The sequence below is a fragment of the Gobio gobio genome, assembly GCF_949357685.1.
Source record: "Gobio gobio genome assembly, chromosome: 6".
Lineage (NCBI taxonomy): Eukaryota > Metazoa > Chordata > Actinopteri > Cypriniformes > Gobionidae > Gobio > Gobio gobio.
Genome location: NC_137102.1, coordinates 3775973 through 3793958, shown reverse-complemented (window position 1 = coordinate 3793958; position 17986 = coordinate 3775973). Strand labels below are relative to the sequence as shown.

Below are 17986 nucleotides of genomic sequence, written 5' to 3'. Positions count from 1 at the left end.
TAAACCCTAAAACAACTTGATTTAGTTAATGATCTGCAAGACTGGGGCTTTATACGTTCATTGGTGTGAGTAAGTGTTTTGACATTTGGGTATAAAGTGTTTTAATTCTACAATATATGGTGTAAAATTCGCTTCACAACAGACGTGAGTTCACCTCATGGGCGGAGCTTCTGCCAGCGGCTCGTCTCGTTGAGAAATGGCTGACATGGGCTGTGTTTACACGTCTTTTTAAAAAAAAATCTACTGTTAATGTGTGACAAAACGTAGTTTAAGACTTTTTCAGGCGATAATGTCGTTGTTTAAAGCTCAAATCTGTGGTTTATTTATAAAGAGAGCTCCTATTTGAACATGTGATCTGGCGTTTTCGGAGTTCGCTCAGCTCATTAACCCAGTGAGATCAGCCTTTCCTCGGCTAGTTCTTCTGCCGCTGGCTCTGATGTCTCTGTGGCGTCTCCAGCTATAATTCGTCTTGTGTTGATCTAACGGCCAATCTTTGGTCTCATGGATCTATCATTTGTTCCCTGGCAAATCGTTTAGGCTGAGGGCAAAGAGAAGTTTCATTACTTTTTTATTTTTAGGCTATTTAACTTTACGTTACCGTTGTAGCCGACTAGCGCTGACTTTGAGTGTTTGACTGAATTGTTTGCTTTATTTCATGTGTAGTTTATTATACCTTTTACTTATACTTTCGTATTATTGATCATACATAAACTTGCATTTAACAAAAAGAGACTGGGTTGTGTTTCATGTTTTTTAATGTTATCACAGTGATAATCATATTGCCTGAACCAGATATTAATATACAGATTTTCTCCTGATTGTTGTCACTACTAGAGCAAGCTCCTGATTGGTTAAGGCGGTGCAAATATCCGCCAAAGTTCAGATTTTTCAAATTGAGCGATTCGCGCAAATCACACGTTCAAAACGCTCAATTGGCGTCATAACAGGTGCTTCATTCACGCGAATCGCGCCGCAGAATGTCTATTTGTGTCTTTGCATTGACTTAACATGTAAATCCCTCGCGCGAATCGCGTCATTCGCGTCCGGTGTGAACGCACCATAAGAAATGTTTTCCCGCAATGATCACATGAGAATGGCTTCACTCCAGCTGTCAATCAATCCATCACTGTGGGTCTCAGTGCCGCCCGGCCCTCGGTTCGGCTCCGCCCACTTTTCCAGAATTGCCAGTGGGTGGAGTTAGGCTCTAATCAGGGGTTGAGTTACCCTTTACAACCTTTTTGTCATCCTTACATACAGAACGCTGCGTAGTAAAGTGCAATGCAAGAATTTAAAATTTTTTTGGGGGGCAATTTGGCCATTTCTAATTATTGGGGGGGAATCAATGTCTATGGTGGTTCAGATCCTCCTTTTCCTTTCCCAAGCACTCAGCAAAAGATAAGCTTTGCTGCCGAACCCCATGGCTAACTCATTAAAGTAGTTACACGAATTTGGGCAGCAGGGAACTTGCTTCAGGAGTTGGCAGTATTAAGTGGGTTGACAATTTAAATGTCAATGTCAAGAAGGCAGTGGGAATTGGCGCAGGCCACGTGTATAATTAGAAGCGGCTAGCGGCTTACTAAAAACCTTCCTTTTTGCTCCTTTCAGTCCTGTTATTTGTCTCTTTCTCTTCGCTGCGCCGAACACCTCTGACTTTCGGTGACACTGCTGTCACGAGCGTTTGAGTCGAATTCATGCAAGTCTAAATGCCTGATGTCCCTTCCCTTGCTTTTTGAAAGCATGGAAACCGTATTAGTTTTAACAAGTGATGTGTTCCTTGAACTGGTCTGCCGTAGCCAGACTTTTGACTTGGTCCTCATTGTTAGGAAGTTTAGACTGGCACCTAAGGGCCAGATTTATTAACAGCTTGCTCCAGTGCAAACCCTCTTTTGCCGTTAAAAAAATACTGTCAGGAATGACTAAAGACACGCAGTCATACATTAGCGCTGTAAAGGCGTGGACAGGGTTATTTTTGCGGCTGATCTTATTGCATATGCATTTGCAAAACTTATGTGAGGAGAGTATTTAAATGAATCACGCAAGGGGATTTACTGAGGTTTGTGCTTGTCAATTTACTGGTGTTTGTGCCATTATTTAACACACAAAAAGCATGTCTTAAACCAGGCGCTATAGGGTAGATTGTGCTGGTCATTATGGGATAGATCCGGCTGCGTCTGTGTTCATTAATGTGCGTGTCATCAGTAGATCACGCACAGAACTGGCCACTCCCATTGCCACTTTGATGGGATTGCACTCTCTCGCTAATGTGCTCTGTTAAAGGGATAGTTGACCCAAAAGTGAAAATTAGCCCATGATGGCAGTGAATTGTTGGGCCATTTTTGAAGTCCAAAAAAGTGCATCTATCTATCATAAAAGTGCATCCATCCATCATAAAAGTGCATCGAACCATCATAAAAGTGCATCTATCCATCATAAAAGTGCATCCATCCATCATAAAAGTGCATCTATCCATCATAAAAGTGCATCCATCCATCCATCATAAAAGTGCATCTATCCATCATAAAAGTGCATCTATCCTTAATAAAAGTGTATCCATCCATCAAAAAAGTGCATCTATCCATCATAAAAGTGCATCTATCTATCATAAAAGTGTATCCATCCATCATACAAGTGCATCCATCCATCATAAAAGTGCATCTATCCATCATAAAAGTGCATCCATCCATCATAAAAGTGCATCTATCCATCATAAAAGTGCATCCATCCATCATAAAAGTGCATCTATCCATCATAAAAGTGCATCCATCCATCAAAAAAGTGCATCGAACCATCATAAAGTGCATCTATCTATCCATCATAAAAGTGCATCTATCTATCATAAAAGTGCATCTATCCATCATAAAAGTGCATCTATCATCATAAAAGTGCATCGAACCATCATAAAAGTGCATCCATCCATCATAAAAGTGCATCCATCCATCATAAAAGTGCATCTATCCATCATGCATCTATCCATCATAAAAGTGCATCGAACCATCATAAAAGTGCATCTATCCATCATAAAAGTGCATCTATCCATCATAAAAGTGCATCCATCCATCACAAAAGTGCATCCATCCATCATAAAAGTGCATCCATCCATCATAAAAGTGCATCCATCCATCATAAAAGTGCATCGAACCATCATAAAGTGCATCTATCTATCATAAAAGTGCATCTATCCATCATAAAAGTGTATCCATCCATCAAAAAAGTGCATCGAACCATCATAAAGTGCATCTATCTATCATAAAAGTGCATCTATCTATCCATCATAAAAGTGCATCTATCTATCATAAAAGTGCATCGAACCATCATAAAAGTGCATCCATCCATCCTAAAAGTGCATCCATCCATCATAAAAGTGCATCTATCCATCATAAAGTGCATCTATCCATCATAAAGTGCATCTATCCATCATAAAAGTGCATCTATCCATCATAAAAGTGCATCGAACCATCATAAAAGTGCATCTATCCATCACAAAAGTGCATCCATCCATCATAAAAGTACATCTATCCATCATAAACGTGCATCTATCCATCATAAACGTGCATCTATCCATCATAAAGTGAATCTATCCATCATAAAGTGCATCTATCCATCATAAACGTGCATCTATCCATCATAAAGTGAATCTATCCATCATAAAGTGCATCTATCCATCATAAAGTGAATCTATCCATCATAAAAGTGCATCTATCTATCATAAAAGTGCATCGAACCATCATAAAAGTGCATCCATCCATCCTAAAAGTGCATCCATCCATCATAAAAGTGCATCTATCCATCATAAAGTGCATCTATCCATCATAAAGTGCATCTATCCATCATAAAAGTGCATCTATCCATCATAAAAGTGCATCGAACCATCATAAAAGTGCATCTATCCATCACAAAAGTGCATCGAACCATCATAAAGTGCATCTATCTATCATAAAAGTGCATCTATCCATCATAAAAGTGTATCCATCCATCAAAAAAGTGCATCGAACCATCATAAAGTGCATCTATCTATCATAAAAGTGCATCTATCTATCCATCATAAAAGTGCATCTATCTATCATAAAAGTGCATCGAACCATCATAAAAGTGCATCCATCCATCCTAAAAGTGCATCCATCCATCATAAAAGTGCATCTATCCATCATAAAGTGCATCTATCCATCATAAAGTGCATCTATCCATCATAAAAGTGCATCTATCCATCATAAAAGTGCATCGAACCATCATAAAAGTGCATCTATCCATCACAAAAGTGCATCCATCCATCATAAAAGTACATCTATCCATCATAAAGTGCATCTATCCATCATAAACGTGCATCTATCCATCATAAAGTGAATCTATCCATCATAAAGTGCATCTATCCATCATAAACGTGCATCTATCCATCATAAAGTGAATCTATCCATCATAAAGTGCATCTATCCATCATAAAAGTGAATCTATCCATCATAAACGTGCATCTATCCATCATAAAAGTGAATCTATCCATCATAAACGTGCATCTATCCATCATAAAAGTACATCCATCTATCATAAAAGTACATCTATCCATTATAAAAGTGTATCTATCCATCATAAAGTGCATCTATCCATCATAAAGTGCATCTATCCATCATAAAAGTGCATCCATCTATCATAAAAGTACATCTATCCATTATAAAAGTGTATCTATCCATCATAAAGTGTATCTATCCATCATAAAGTGCATCTATCCATCATAAACGTGCATCATAAAGTGCATCTATCCATCATAAAAGTGCATCCATCTATCATAAAAGTACATCTATCCATTATAAAAGTGTATCTATCCATCATAAAGTGCATCTATCCATCATAAACGTGAATCTATCCATCATAAACGTGAATCTATCCATCATAAACGTGAATCTATCCATCATAAACGTGCATCATAAAGTGCATCCATCTATCATAAAAGTGCATCTATCCATCATAAACGATAATTTATCCATCATAAAAGTGAATCTATCCATCATAAAAGATAATCCATCCATCATAAAAGTGAATCTATCCATCATAAAAGTGAATCTATCCATCATAAAAGTGAATCTATCCATCATAAAAGATAATCCATCCATCATAAAAGTGCATCCATTCATCATAAAAGTGCATCTATCCATCATAAAAGTGAATCTATCCATCATAAACGTGCATCTATCCATCATAAAAGTGAATCTATCCATCATAAACGTGAATCTATCCATCATAAAAGTGCATCTATCCATCAAAAAAGTGAATCTATCCATCATAAAGTGCATCTATCCATCATAAAAGTGCATCCATCTATCATAAAAGTACATCTATCCATTATAAAACTGCATCTATCCATCATAAAAGAGTATCGATCCATCATAAACGTGCATCTATCCATCATAAAAGTACATCCATTCATCATATAACTGCTCCATATGGCTCCGCTGACTGCCGGAAGCTAGTTATTTTAGACTATAAAGTTTTAAATATGGATATTTTTCACTTCACTTCAGAAGGCCTTTATTAACCCCCAGAGCCGTGTGGAGCAGTTATATGATGGATAGATGCACTTTTAAGGACTTCAAAAATGACCCAACAATTCACTGCCATTATAAAGCTTGGAAGAGCCAGGACATTATTAATATAACTCTGATTGTATTCGTCTGAAAGAAGAATGTAACACACCTCGGATGACTTGAGGGGAGAGTAAATCATGGGCTAATTTTCGTTTTTGGGTGAACTATAGATTGTGCAAAAGTAACGAATGGGAAAATAAAATAGTTCATAATGAATTAGTGAGGGGGAAAACATTTTATTCAAAATGTCACATTGCTTTTTGTGTGTGTTGTACATACATGGATTTAAAGGGATAGTTCACCCAAAAATGAAAATTCTCCCTCAAATTGTTTCAAACCTTTACACATTTCTTTCATCTGTACACAAAGGAAGATATTTGTAAGAATGTTTGTAACCAAGCAGATCTCAGCCTCCATTGACTAGCATAGTAGGGGAAACAAATACTGTGGTAGTCAATGGGGGCCGAGATCTGCTTTGTTACAAACATTCTTCCAAAAATCTTCCTTTGTGTACAGAAAAACAAAGAAATGTATACATATTTAGAACAACTTTAGGGTGAGTAAATGATGACTGAATTTTTTTGGGTGAACTATCCCTTTAATAAGAGCATTTGAGCCTAAAATGAATTAGTACTGAATATTCCCCAAAATATCATATAATAGCATTTTTTTTGTGGATAGGTATTTTTTTTTTTTGCGCCTGATGAACAAAACTCTGCAAATCCAGTGATCATATCTTCCTCAAAAGCACTTAAAACATTTTTATTCATTAAGTTAATTCATTTCTGAATCAGGATCCAGGGCCATTAATCATGAATTCATTTGTATGTTTGCCTGCCGTAATTTTCTTAATTGCACTGGCAGTTAAAGAACATTTAGGGTTTTCAAAATGGTCTCAATCAAATATATCTGCACCAACACACACACACACACACACACACACACTTAAAAAAAATAAAAAACGTCTTGCTGTACATCACCAGTGCAATTGATACAAGTAAGACCAGACATTGCTGCAATGTTGTTCTTTTTGAAGAAGCACAACAGCTGTCTTACCTTTCAGATGGATTTTATTCTCTGGGCTGTGCACTAAGACAGAGCTGACGGAATCCAGGCTGTCGTAGTTACTGCATCCAAGAGGCCCCGTTCTGGTCTCCGTTACCTAGGAAACAAGGAGATATTTTAATGCCTTATTATCGTTGAAATCATGCACCTGTTTGTTCCTCTTCAGAAGCCGTAGAGTGCTGAGCATATGCAGTTGTCTAAAACAAACCAACACGCCTGTGCAATAAGCCAGAGTCAATATCGAAATGTCACCAAAGCCCATTTCAGCATGTCACCGCTCTCCAAAAATGCTCGCTTTGCAGAGCGCCATAGAAATAGTAAATTGACTCCAGTGTTAGGTCCCAATGCATTATTAATTTCAAATCTAGAAAGCAGTGAGCCATGTGCGGTGGCATAATACTGTTAACGGATCCCAGTGTTAAATATGAGGAGACGTAAATATGATTCTAATATAAGGTGTCTGACCTGCCATTTCAGCTGGGACTTTATATACTGTGGTTTACCAGGCATACCACCACTGTTTAATGCATGGGCCTAATGGGGATCCTTACCATTAGTGTGTCTTGACAAATCAATAATCAATTCATTAATGAGATAAAGCACCACATTGGTGGACAACGTCAGTATTTGAATCTCAAAAGAGCACGTGCTCCGTGGGTGCATTAGCGGATAATGAGACACTCGCGAACGACTGACATCTCTCTCTTTTCAAACAGATTACATAAACACAGAATACACTCACCTAAAGGATTATTAGGAACACATACTAATACTGTGTTTGACCCCCTTTCGCCTTCAGAACTGCCTTAATTCTACGTGGCATTGATTCAACAAGGTGCTGAAAGCATTCTTTAGAAATGTTGGCCCATATTGATAGGAGAGCATCTTGCAGTTGATAGAGATTTGTGGGATGCACATCCAGGGCACGAAGCTCCCGTTCCACCACATCCCAAAGATGCTCTATTGGGTTGAGATCTGGAGACTGTGGGGGCCATTTTAGTCCAGTGAACTCATTGTCATGTTCAAGAAACCAATTTGAAATGATGGGAGCTTTGTGCCGGTGCATTATCCTGCTGGAAGTAGCCATCAGAGGATGGGGACATGGTGGTCATAAAGGGATGGACATGGGCAGAAACAATGCTCAGGTAGGCCGTGGCATTTAAACCATGCCCAATTGGCACTAAGGGGCCTAAAGTGTGCCAAGAAAACATCCCCCACACCATTACACCACCACCACCAGCCTGCACAGTGGTAACAAGGCATGATGGATCCATGTTCTCATTCTGTTTACGCCAAATTCTGACTCTACCATCTGAATGTCTCAACAGAAATCCAGACTAATCAGACCAGGCAACATTTTTCCAGTCTTCAACTGTCCAATTTTGGTGAGCTGGTGCAAATTGTAGCCTCTTTTTCCTATTTGAGTGGTACCCGGTGGGGTCTTCTGCTGTTGTAGCCCATCCGCCTCAAGATTGTGTGTGTTGTGGCTTCACAAATGCTTTGCTGCAGACCTCAGTTGTAACGAGTGGTTATTTCAGTCAAAGTTGCTCTTCTATCAGCTTGAATCAGTCGGCCCATTCTCCTCTGACCTCTAGCATCAACAAGGCATTTTCTCCCACAGGACTGCCGCATACTGGATGCTTTTCCCTTTTCACACCATTCTTTGTAAACCCTAGAAATGGTTGTGCGTGAAAATCCCAGTAACTGAGCAGATTGTGAAATACTCAGACCGGCCCGTCTGGCACCAACAACCATGCCACGCTCAAAATTGCTTAAATCTCCTTTCTTTCCCATTCCGACATTCAGTGTGGAGTTCAGGAGATTGTCTTGACCAGGACCACACCCCTAAATGCATTGAAGCAACTGCCATGTGATTGGTTGATTAGATAATTGCATTAATGAGAAATTGAACAGGTTTTCCTAATAATCCTTTAGGTGAGTTTATTACCTGACATTTCAACGTTTCTTTAGACATATGTCTCATGTTTGTGTGATAAGTATTCACTAAGTTACAGTTCATTTTCTGAAGACTTTCTGAATAAAAGTCATGGTTTGTTTTCTTTATTTTGCAAAAAGCACAACATTTTGTTTTTATTGTGAGTGGACACAAATAAAAGTAGAAACTTAACAGATTATAATGTGTATAACACTTGCCTGAATGATAAAAACGACAGAGATATTTGAGTCTCTTTAACACTGATAAGAAAAAAGTGAGTTGATCGCGCCGGCGCGCATTATAGCATCAACAATTTACAAATCAATGACTATCATTCAAAACAAAACAATGTATATATATATATAGTGTATACATGTATACAGTCAAACCAACATTTATTCAGACACGTCAACATTTCTCACATTATCACAGTTTATCCGCTATAGTTTAGAAAATGGTAATAAAATATGAGCAGAACTCAGAGTTAAACTGAACAAACTCATCTTGATAATGTCAGATCACTTTGATAGAAAGGGATGTAATGATTACAATCAACCAATCAGCTGTTAGATTTAAGAACACAATTAGATAATACCAGTTTAGCTCAACCAATGAGCAAGCAGTGCTTAATTTTGTTCAGTCTGTGGGGTCAAAGGTCACATTAGCAATTAAAGACCAAACACTTCAGCAAAACATGCTCAGCTCAAAGTGAAGGAATCATTTTGGTACCACATCTGAATTTGAACTGAATTTTTGGGCATAATATGTCCCAGTTTACTTTATTTTGCCAAATGAATATACGTATAAACAAATACGTACGCCTTGTTTTGTTTTCCCTGCTGGTGGCACATGACTGACTGTGATAATTGTTTGATTTAGTAAATGAGTCTGACGGGTAATTTCAACTCCATAATCACTTCAACACCATCTACAATGCTTTTGTTTCAGTCGATTCGTAACTGTTCAAAACCTGACAGCTCACAAAAGCAGTAAATGTTGAATATTGTCACCACATATTTATGGTTTCACATGATGTGAAAAACTGGTTGCTGTTACCTTGTTAAATTACGATTTGATGCTCTTCACAAATTTTAGCAAAGCTAACTAAATTGTGCCCAAAATGAAGTGTGAAACATTGACGCTCATGAAAATGATTGTGAGTGTGACAGGATATTGTATCATAACCTAAGCGATTTAACACTGAAAGGGATCTTTATTATTTTTACTACACATACTATAGACCATAACTAGATGTATTTTGTCAATAAAATATATGCCAGCTTCATTTGGTAAATGTAGTGCATTTATTTGTGATCTTACTGGCCCAGTTTTCTATGCAGAATGAATTCTTTTCACAAGGATTGGATTCCATATGTTTTCTGAAGACCTCCTTTATAGCTAATAAATATTAAAAGGCTGTTCAAATAAAAATCACGTTTTTCCTGCATTCACAAAATGTTATCCCTGTAAAATGCTCTGAAATATCTTGCAAATATTTCACCAGCACAAACAGCTTCTTCTATCAGATTTCGCCCCACCACTTTAGGAAGCTCTCAGTGCCGCCTCTGCTTTGACTGCAGAAATTTGTGATTTTACACGTCATTGTCAGGTCTTTGTTTCAAAATGAAAATCTGTAGCTAATCCAACATTAATCCAACAGAACTTCAATGCATTTGTGACCATGTCCTCAAAATGACAATCATTAGTTTGGATATTATATTTCGATAGATAGATGGATAGATAGATAGATAGATAGATAGATAGATAGATAGATAGATAGATAGATAGATAGATAGATGGATGGATGGATGGATGGATGGATGGATGGATGGATGGATGGATGGATGGATGGATGGATGGATGGATGGATGGATGGATGGATGGATGGATGGATGGATGGATGGATGGATGGATGGATGGATGGATGGATGGATGGATGGATGGATGGATGGATGGATGGATGGATGGATGGATGGATGGATGGATGGATGGATGGATGGATGGATGGATGGATGGATGGATGGATGGATGGATGGATGGATGGATGGATGGATGGATGGATGGATGGATGGATGGATGGATGGATGGATGGATGGATGGATGGATGGATGGATGGATGGATGGATGGATGGATGGATGGATGGATGGATGGATGGATGGATGGATGGATGGATGGATGGATGGATGGATGGATGGATGGATGGATGGATGGATGGATGGATGGATGGATGGATGGATGGATGGATGGATGGATGGATGGATGGATGGATGGATGGATGGATGGATGGATGGATGGATGGATGGATGGATGGATGGATGGATGGATGGATGGATGGATGGATGGATGGATGGATGGATGGATGGATGGATGGATGGATGGATGGATGGATGGATGGATGGATGGATGGATGGATGGATGGATGGATGGATGGATGGATGGATGGATGGATGGATGGATGGATGGATGGATGGATGGATGGATGGATGGATGGATGGATGGATGGATGGATGGATGGATGGATGGATGGATGGATGGATGGATGGATGGATGGATGGATGGATGGATGGATGGATGGATGGATGGATGGATGGATGGATGGATGGATGGATGGATGGATGGATGGATGGATGGATGGATGGATGGATGGATGGATGGATGGATGGATGGATGGATGGATGGATGGATGGATGGATGGATGGATGGATGGATGGATGGATGGATGGATGGATGGATGGATGGATGGATGGATGGATGGATGGATGGATGGATGGATGGATGGATGGATGGATGGATGGATGGATGGATGGATGGATGGATGGATGGATGGATGGATGGATGGATGGATGGATGGATGGATGGATGGATGGATGGATGGATGGATGGATGGATGGATGGATGGATGGATGGATGGATGGATGGATGGATGGATGGATGGATGGATGGATGGATGGATGGATGGATGGATGGATGGATGGATGGATGGATGGATGGATGGATGGATGGATGGATGGATGGATGGATGGATGGATGGATGGATGGATGGATGGATGGATGGATGGATGGATGGATGGATGGATGGATGGATGGATGGATGGATGGATGGATGGATGGATGGATGGATGGATGGATGGATGGATAGATAGATAGATAGATAGATAGATAGATAGATAGATAGATAGATAGATAGATAGATAGATAGATAGATAGATAGATAGATAGATAGATAGATAGATAGATAGATAGATAGATAGATAGATAGATAGATGATGGATTGATGGATGGATGGATGGATAGATATATCACATGAGTTATTAGTATTTCTCTCTCTCTCTGTTTGATTATTGTTCAGTGATGTTATGATGATGAATTATGTTTGGTCTGATCTGAAGAATCTCTCTCTGCACACGTCACTGATTAATGACGGCACATTTTTTCACATTAACTCTGTCAGTGTTTATTATCACATGAATTGAAACAAATTAATCTTTAAAAAAATCTTTCGATACTTTAACACCAGAAACATGTAAATCAGGTGAAGTGTGTATGATGATGATGATGATGATGATGATGATGATGATGATGATGATGATGTTGATGATGATGACAGTTATAGTGTGAGAGCATACACATTCATCATACGCACACACACATGCACACTTTATCATTTATTTATGAACTAGTGTCTCATCATCTGTGATTGCTTCCAGCAGCTCCATCGCTCTGATCCCTGCAGGACTTTATCAGAGTCTTCATGAGGAAGGGCAGCTGTGGCCTAATGGTCAGAAAGCCACTGCTCTCACTTCTCTCAACCCCAATCGCTCCCCGGCTCCAGGTGTGTGTGTGTGTGTGTGTGTGTGTGTGCACTAGCTTGGATGGGTTAAATAAATGTTTAGCGTGAAAAAAAACTCAAAATAGATGCTACAAATAAGAATATATCATCGTGCTATCAGGCTGAAACCTCATATCTCTAGATTTCGTAATTTAAAAAAAATCTAATTAAAGGTGCAGTGTGTGAGTTTTAGCGGCATCTAGTGGTGAGGTTGTGAATTGCAATCGCCCACCGTTCACCCCTCCCTTACGGAGCACATAGAGAAGCTACGGTGGCCCACACAGGACAAAGATGTCATCGTCTGAGACAGCAGAGAGTGACAAGCGCTCTGTAGAGAAGTTTGTCCCTTTAGGGCCACTGTAGAAACATGACGGCACAAAATGGCGGCTTCACTGTAAGGGACCCGCGGTGTGTGTAGATAGAAACGGCTCATTCTAAGGCAGGGGTGTCCAAAGTCCGGCCCGGGGAACAGTATCTGTAACCGTGGTAATTTGTCAGAAATGTAGGTTAATATCTAATTTTTATAAAAAATGTAATGTAGACATGTATTAAATGAGTAATAAAGGCCAAATTACAGACTATTTTTGTCATAAACTTGCAGTTTTGTGCATTTGTATGTATGTAGACTTAATAGCCATTCTAGACATATAAATAATAATATTTACTTTTTTGCCATGTGTGCACTGAAAAAAAAAGCTCTTATTTAGTATTTTTGTCTTTTTTCTAGTCTAAATATATCTAAAAATGCTTAAATCAAGATGCGTTTACTAGATAAGTAATGACACAAGATATGTTTTATGGAAAATAAAATGAAATTGAAGTGAGTTTTTGCTTAAAACAAGAAAAATTATCTGCCAATGGGGTAAGAATTCATAATCTTGTTTCTTGTTTCTGTCCCAAACATAAATTACCCCTGAAATCAAGAAAAAAAAAACATTTTTAAATCAACACATTTTGATTTAAGATTTTTTTCTTTATTTGTACTGGAAAAAAGACAGAAATAGCTACTAAGTAAGAATTTTTTTTTTTTTTTTGCAGTGTGGTTTTACTCGTTAATTTAAATAAGAATAGAGTTCTAACTAAATAATTCACCCATTAAAACTTTTTGGTTGATGAAAGTTTTACAGATTGTTAAATATCTATAATATAATTTACATCTCTGTCCAATCTCAAGCTACTCTACTGTCAGCTCAAGCTTTTATCAAATCGGTCATGTTTCCAAGACACAAAACGTGTTAGTTTATATATATATATATATATAATAGAAAAGGAACCGGCCCCTGGGTGTATCCACAACATCGAATCTGGGCCCCTTTTAAAAAAGTTTGGACACCCCTGTTCTAAGGTAATAAACACATAACGGTCTTTATACTCCACTGAAAACATAGTTATACAGTTATACTGCATTTCTGTCAATAGCTCCTCATAAATACTACACACTGCACCTTTAATGCTGTTGGTCATCCTTTGCGTCTCTATGTGTAGTTTACAAATTTTTAACCAATAAAACGCATTTAAAAGAGGTTGTGACTAAACCCCTGAACTCCATTGGCTCCTCGAGCTGTCAGTCAAACCCTCATAACCCATAACACCCCGCCTCCATTTATAATGTGCCGCGCTCACATTTTCATTTTGGAGATCTCTGCTTGTTTGCAATGCAAGGGGGAAATAAAGAACTGATGTTTGACAGCCACGTGAGTTTACAGAAAGGCAGATGAAGACGAAGAGTGACAATCCCAAAACTCAAAGTTCAATAATAATATTCCACTATAGGCAGAAGAAAAACACACTAATATGAACTCAGACCAAGAGTGACTGAGGGACATGCGCATCAATATTGCGTCATTTAATTACTGTATTTGCATTATTGTAAGGGTAGGTTTAGGTTTGGGGTACACTCTAAAAAATGCTGGGTTAAAAATAACCCAAGTTGGGTTGAAAATGGGCTAACCCAGCAATTGGGTTGTTTTAACACAGCAATTCAATTGGGTTGTTTTAACACAGCAATTGGGTTGTTTTTTACCCAGTGAATGGGTTGTTTTAACCCAGTTAATGGGTCGTTTTAACGCAGTGAATGGGTTGTTCTAACCCAGCAATTGGGTTGTTTTAACACAGCAATTCAATTGGGTTGTTTTAACCCAGCAATTGGGTTGTTTTAACACAGCAATTGGGTTGTTTTTTGCCCAGCGAATGGGTTGTTTTAACCCAGTTAATGGGTCGTATTAACCCAGTGAATGGGTTGTTCTAACCCAGCAATTGGGTTGTTTTACTCAGAAATTGTGTTGTTTTAACACAGCAATTGGGTTGTTTTTTACCCAGCAATTGGGTTGTTTAACAACCCAGCAATTGGCTTGTTTTAACCCAGCAACTGGGTTGTTTTAACACAGCAATTGGGTTGTTTTAACTCAGCAATTGAGTTGTTTTAACCCAGCAATTGGGTTGTTTAACCCAGCAATTGAGTTGTTTTAACACAGCAATTGGGTTGTTTTAACACAGCAATTGGGTTGTTTAACCCAGCAATTGAGTTGTTTTAACCCAGCAACTGGGTTGTTTTAACACAGCAATTGGGTTGTTTAACCCAGCAATTGAGTTGTTTTAACACAGCAATTGGGTTGTTTAACCCAGCAATTGAGTTGTTTTAACACAGCAATTGGGTTGTTTAACCCAGCAATTGAGTTGTTTTAACACAGCAATTGGGTTGGGTATATATGTATACATTATGCTGTACTAAAGTAGGTCACTGTGTATGAACAAATTCCACGTTAAGCCTATATAAAATCTCTTGTTTACTTGTCATCCTGTTGTTTTTCCTCCCCAAATGTATATGTTTTATCAGCAGCACTTAATATTGACATCTATTTGAGGAATGATATCATACCTGACAAAACAACCGGATAACACTGAAATCCCACATTTTCCACCCTGCCTCCTCAGAGAGTGTCATGTGTTGTTGTTGATCTTCTATTTACCGGATCTGTGTTTCCTCAGCTTCCTCGGCTTGCTTTTCTTAAGGGCATAACAAAGGAAATGAAAACCTGGGGTACAGTACTCTCCATTTCTCTAACATCTCACATCATCCACGGGTCCTGGAAACTCCCACAGAGTGCAGCCTATTCTTCGTCAATTGAAATGCTGGAGGAATGCATATCAAGTTGACTCATTTGTCAGAAATGCGTCTGCCTCCGCCGTGGAAGGCAGAGTTGGCTAAAGACTGCAGATGCGCTCTGAAAGCGGTTTAGGAGTTTGTGACATGTGACAGGATTTTAAGTGCAGATTCTGAGCTTCATTGAGTTTGACAGCTGATGTTGATTATACGGCTCTGGCGGGTCGCTTGACCAGTGCCAACTATCTCCGGGCGGCTCTTGACATAAATGGTGCAGGGTTGTGAGCTCCCTCCTTTAAATACTGGTGCTCATTTACATTCTGCACTCAGACAAAAATAAACCATAAGAGTCAGCCTTACACCCTTAAAGTGCTGTGGCGGTCAATACCATGTCAACATTGCATATACCATTAAACTAAATCATCACCATAATTATGTGCCATTAAATGGAACTCTGATGTATTTGTAAATGCAATCCAATAATTGCAATCTTTATATTATGTTTTGGATTAACCAAAACGAAATGGCTCATGAGAGTCAAATGGTTGGTAATCGCAGTAAACTGATGTGTGCGTTTGATTCACTAAAAATAATCATTGTCTGGTTTCACAGATAGTTCACCCAAAAAAGAAATTAGCCCATGATTTACTCTCCCTCAGGTCATCCTAGGTGTGTGTGACATTCTTCTTTCAGACGAACACATCTGAGTTATGTTAAAAAATGTCCTGGCTCTTATAATGCTTTATAATGGCAGTGAATGACTGTTTCTGTTCTGAAGTCCATAAAAGTGCATCCATCCATCATAAAAGTGGATCCATCCATCATAAAAGAGCCTCTATCCATCATAAAAGTGCCTCTATCCATCATAAAAGTGCCTCTATCCATCATAAAAGTGTATCTATCCATCATAAAAGTGCCTCTATCCATCATAAAAGTGCCTCTATCCATCATAAAAGTGCATCTATCCATCATAAAAGTGCCTCTATCCATCATAAAAGTGCATCTATCCATCATAAAAGTGCATCTATCCATCATAAAAGAGCCTCTATCCATCATAAAAGTGCCTCTATCCATCATAAAAGTGCCTCTATCCATCATAAAAGTGCATCTATCCATCATAAAAGTGCCTCTATCCATCATAAAAGTGCATCTATCCATCATAAAAGTGCATCTATCCATCATAAAAGTGCATCTATCCATCATAAAAGAGCATCTATCCATCATAAAAGAGCATCTATCCATCATAAAAGTGCATCTATCCATCATAAAAGTGCATCTATCCATCATAAAAGAGCATCTATCCATCATAAAAGAGCATCTATCCATCATAAAAGAGCATCTATCCATCATAAAAGTGCATCTATCCATCATAAAAGAGCATCTATCCATCATAAAAGAGCATCTATCCATCATAAAAGAGCATCTATCCATCATAAAAGCGCATCTATCCATCATAAAAGTGCATCTATCCATCATAAAAGTGCATCTATCCATCATAAAAGTGCATCTATCCATCATAAAAGAGCATCTATCCATCATAAAAGTGCATCTATCCATCATAAAAGCACATCTATCCATCATAAAAGTGCATCTATCCATCATAAAAGTGCATCTATCCATCATAAAAGAGCATCTATCCATCATAAAAGAGCATCTATCCATCATATAACTGCTCCACATGAAGGCCTTAAAGGCCATGCGATCTACCCTGTTCGTGAGCGTCCTCTTACACTACGCCTGCGTGCTACGCCATACACTGGAACGCCAGCGGAAGCTAGAGATTACAGTTTTTAAAGTTTTACATAAGGATATTTTTCATACACAAATGCATGTGTGAGAAATTTGTGTAAAGAAAATCCCCAAAAGTGATCAGCGTCTCTTACAACTCTTACTCTTACAACGTTACTTCAGCTTTGATAGTGAAATGTCATTGCTCTTGTGTGTCTGTCGGGTGCATCTTTTGAATGAGATATGACTGAGTGTGTGTGTGTGTGTGTGTGTGTGTGTGTGTTCACGAAGCGGCCGGATCATCATTCCAGCGATTAACACATTAAGATCAACTCTGCTCTTCACATGAAGATATCGTCTGACTGCAGAAGACTTGGAATTTAACATGAGTTCATACTTTTATACTGTTTTTGGTCAGTTTCTGCAATAAATACCTGTGACTGTACTTTTATGTGCCTGTTGTGTGTTTTATATTGTTGAGAAGTGTGTAGGTTTGGGGTTAGTCGCTCCAAAACATAAAAGTAGGCTATAAATATTCATAAATTGGGCAATGGGCAAACAACGGAAATCAATGGAGTACACTGTGCGTTAAAAAGTGACGCTGAAAGGTTTTGACCAAGCGTCAATATGTGATGAGTTGGGAATAATAGTGCAGGAAACACTGTCCGAGTATTTTAGGACGGTGCCAGAAAGGTTAACAGAACCAAGCGTGATTGTAAGTGTGGCATTGATTCTGTGTAATGCTGTAGTG

The 17986-nt window shown here is 38.6% G+C and overlaps 1 protein-coding gene across 1 annotated transcript in view; it reads right to left on the bottom strand.

Annotated features, from left to right (window-relative positions):
- The window catches only part of brinp2 (bone morphogenetic protein/retinoic acid inducible neural-specific 2), a 220415-nt gene that overhangs the window by 98251 nt on the left and 104178 nt on the right, over window positions 1-17986 (bottom strand). The window contains exon 5 of the mRNA XM_079819006.1: window positions 6630-6735. Coding sequence (XP_079675132.1) covers window positions 6630-6735 — 106 coding nt within the window. The remainder of the gene's footprint in view (window positions 1-6629; window positions 6736-17986) is intronic.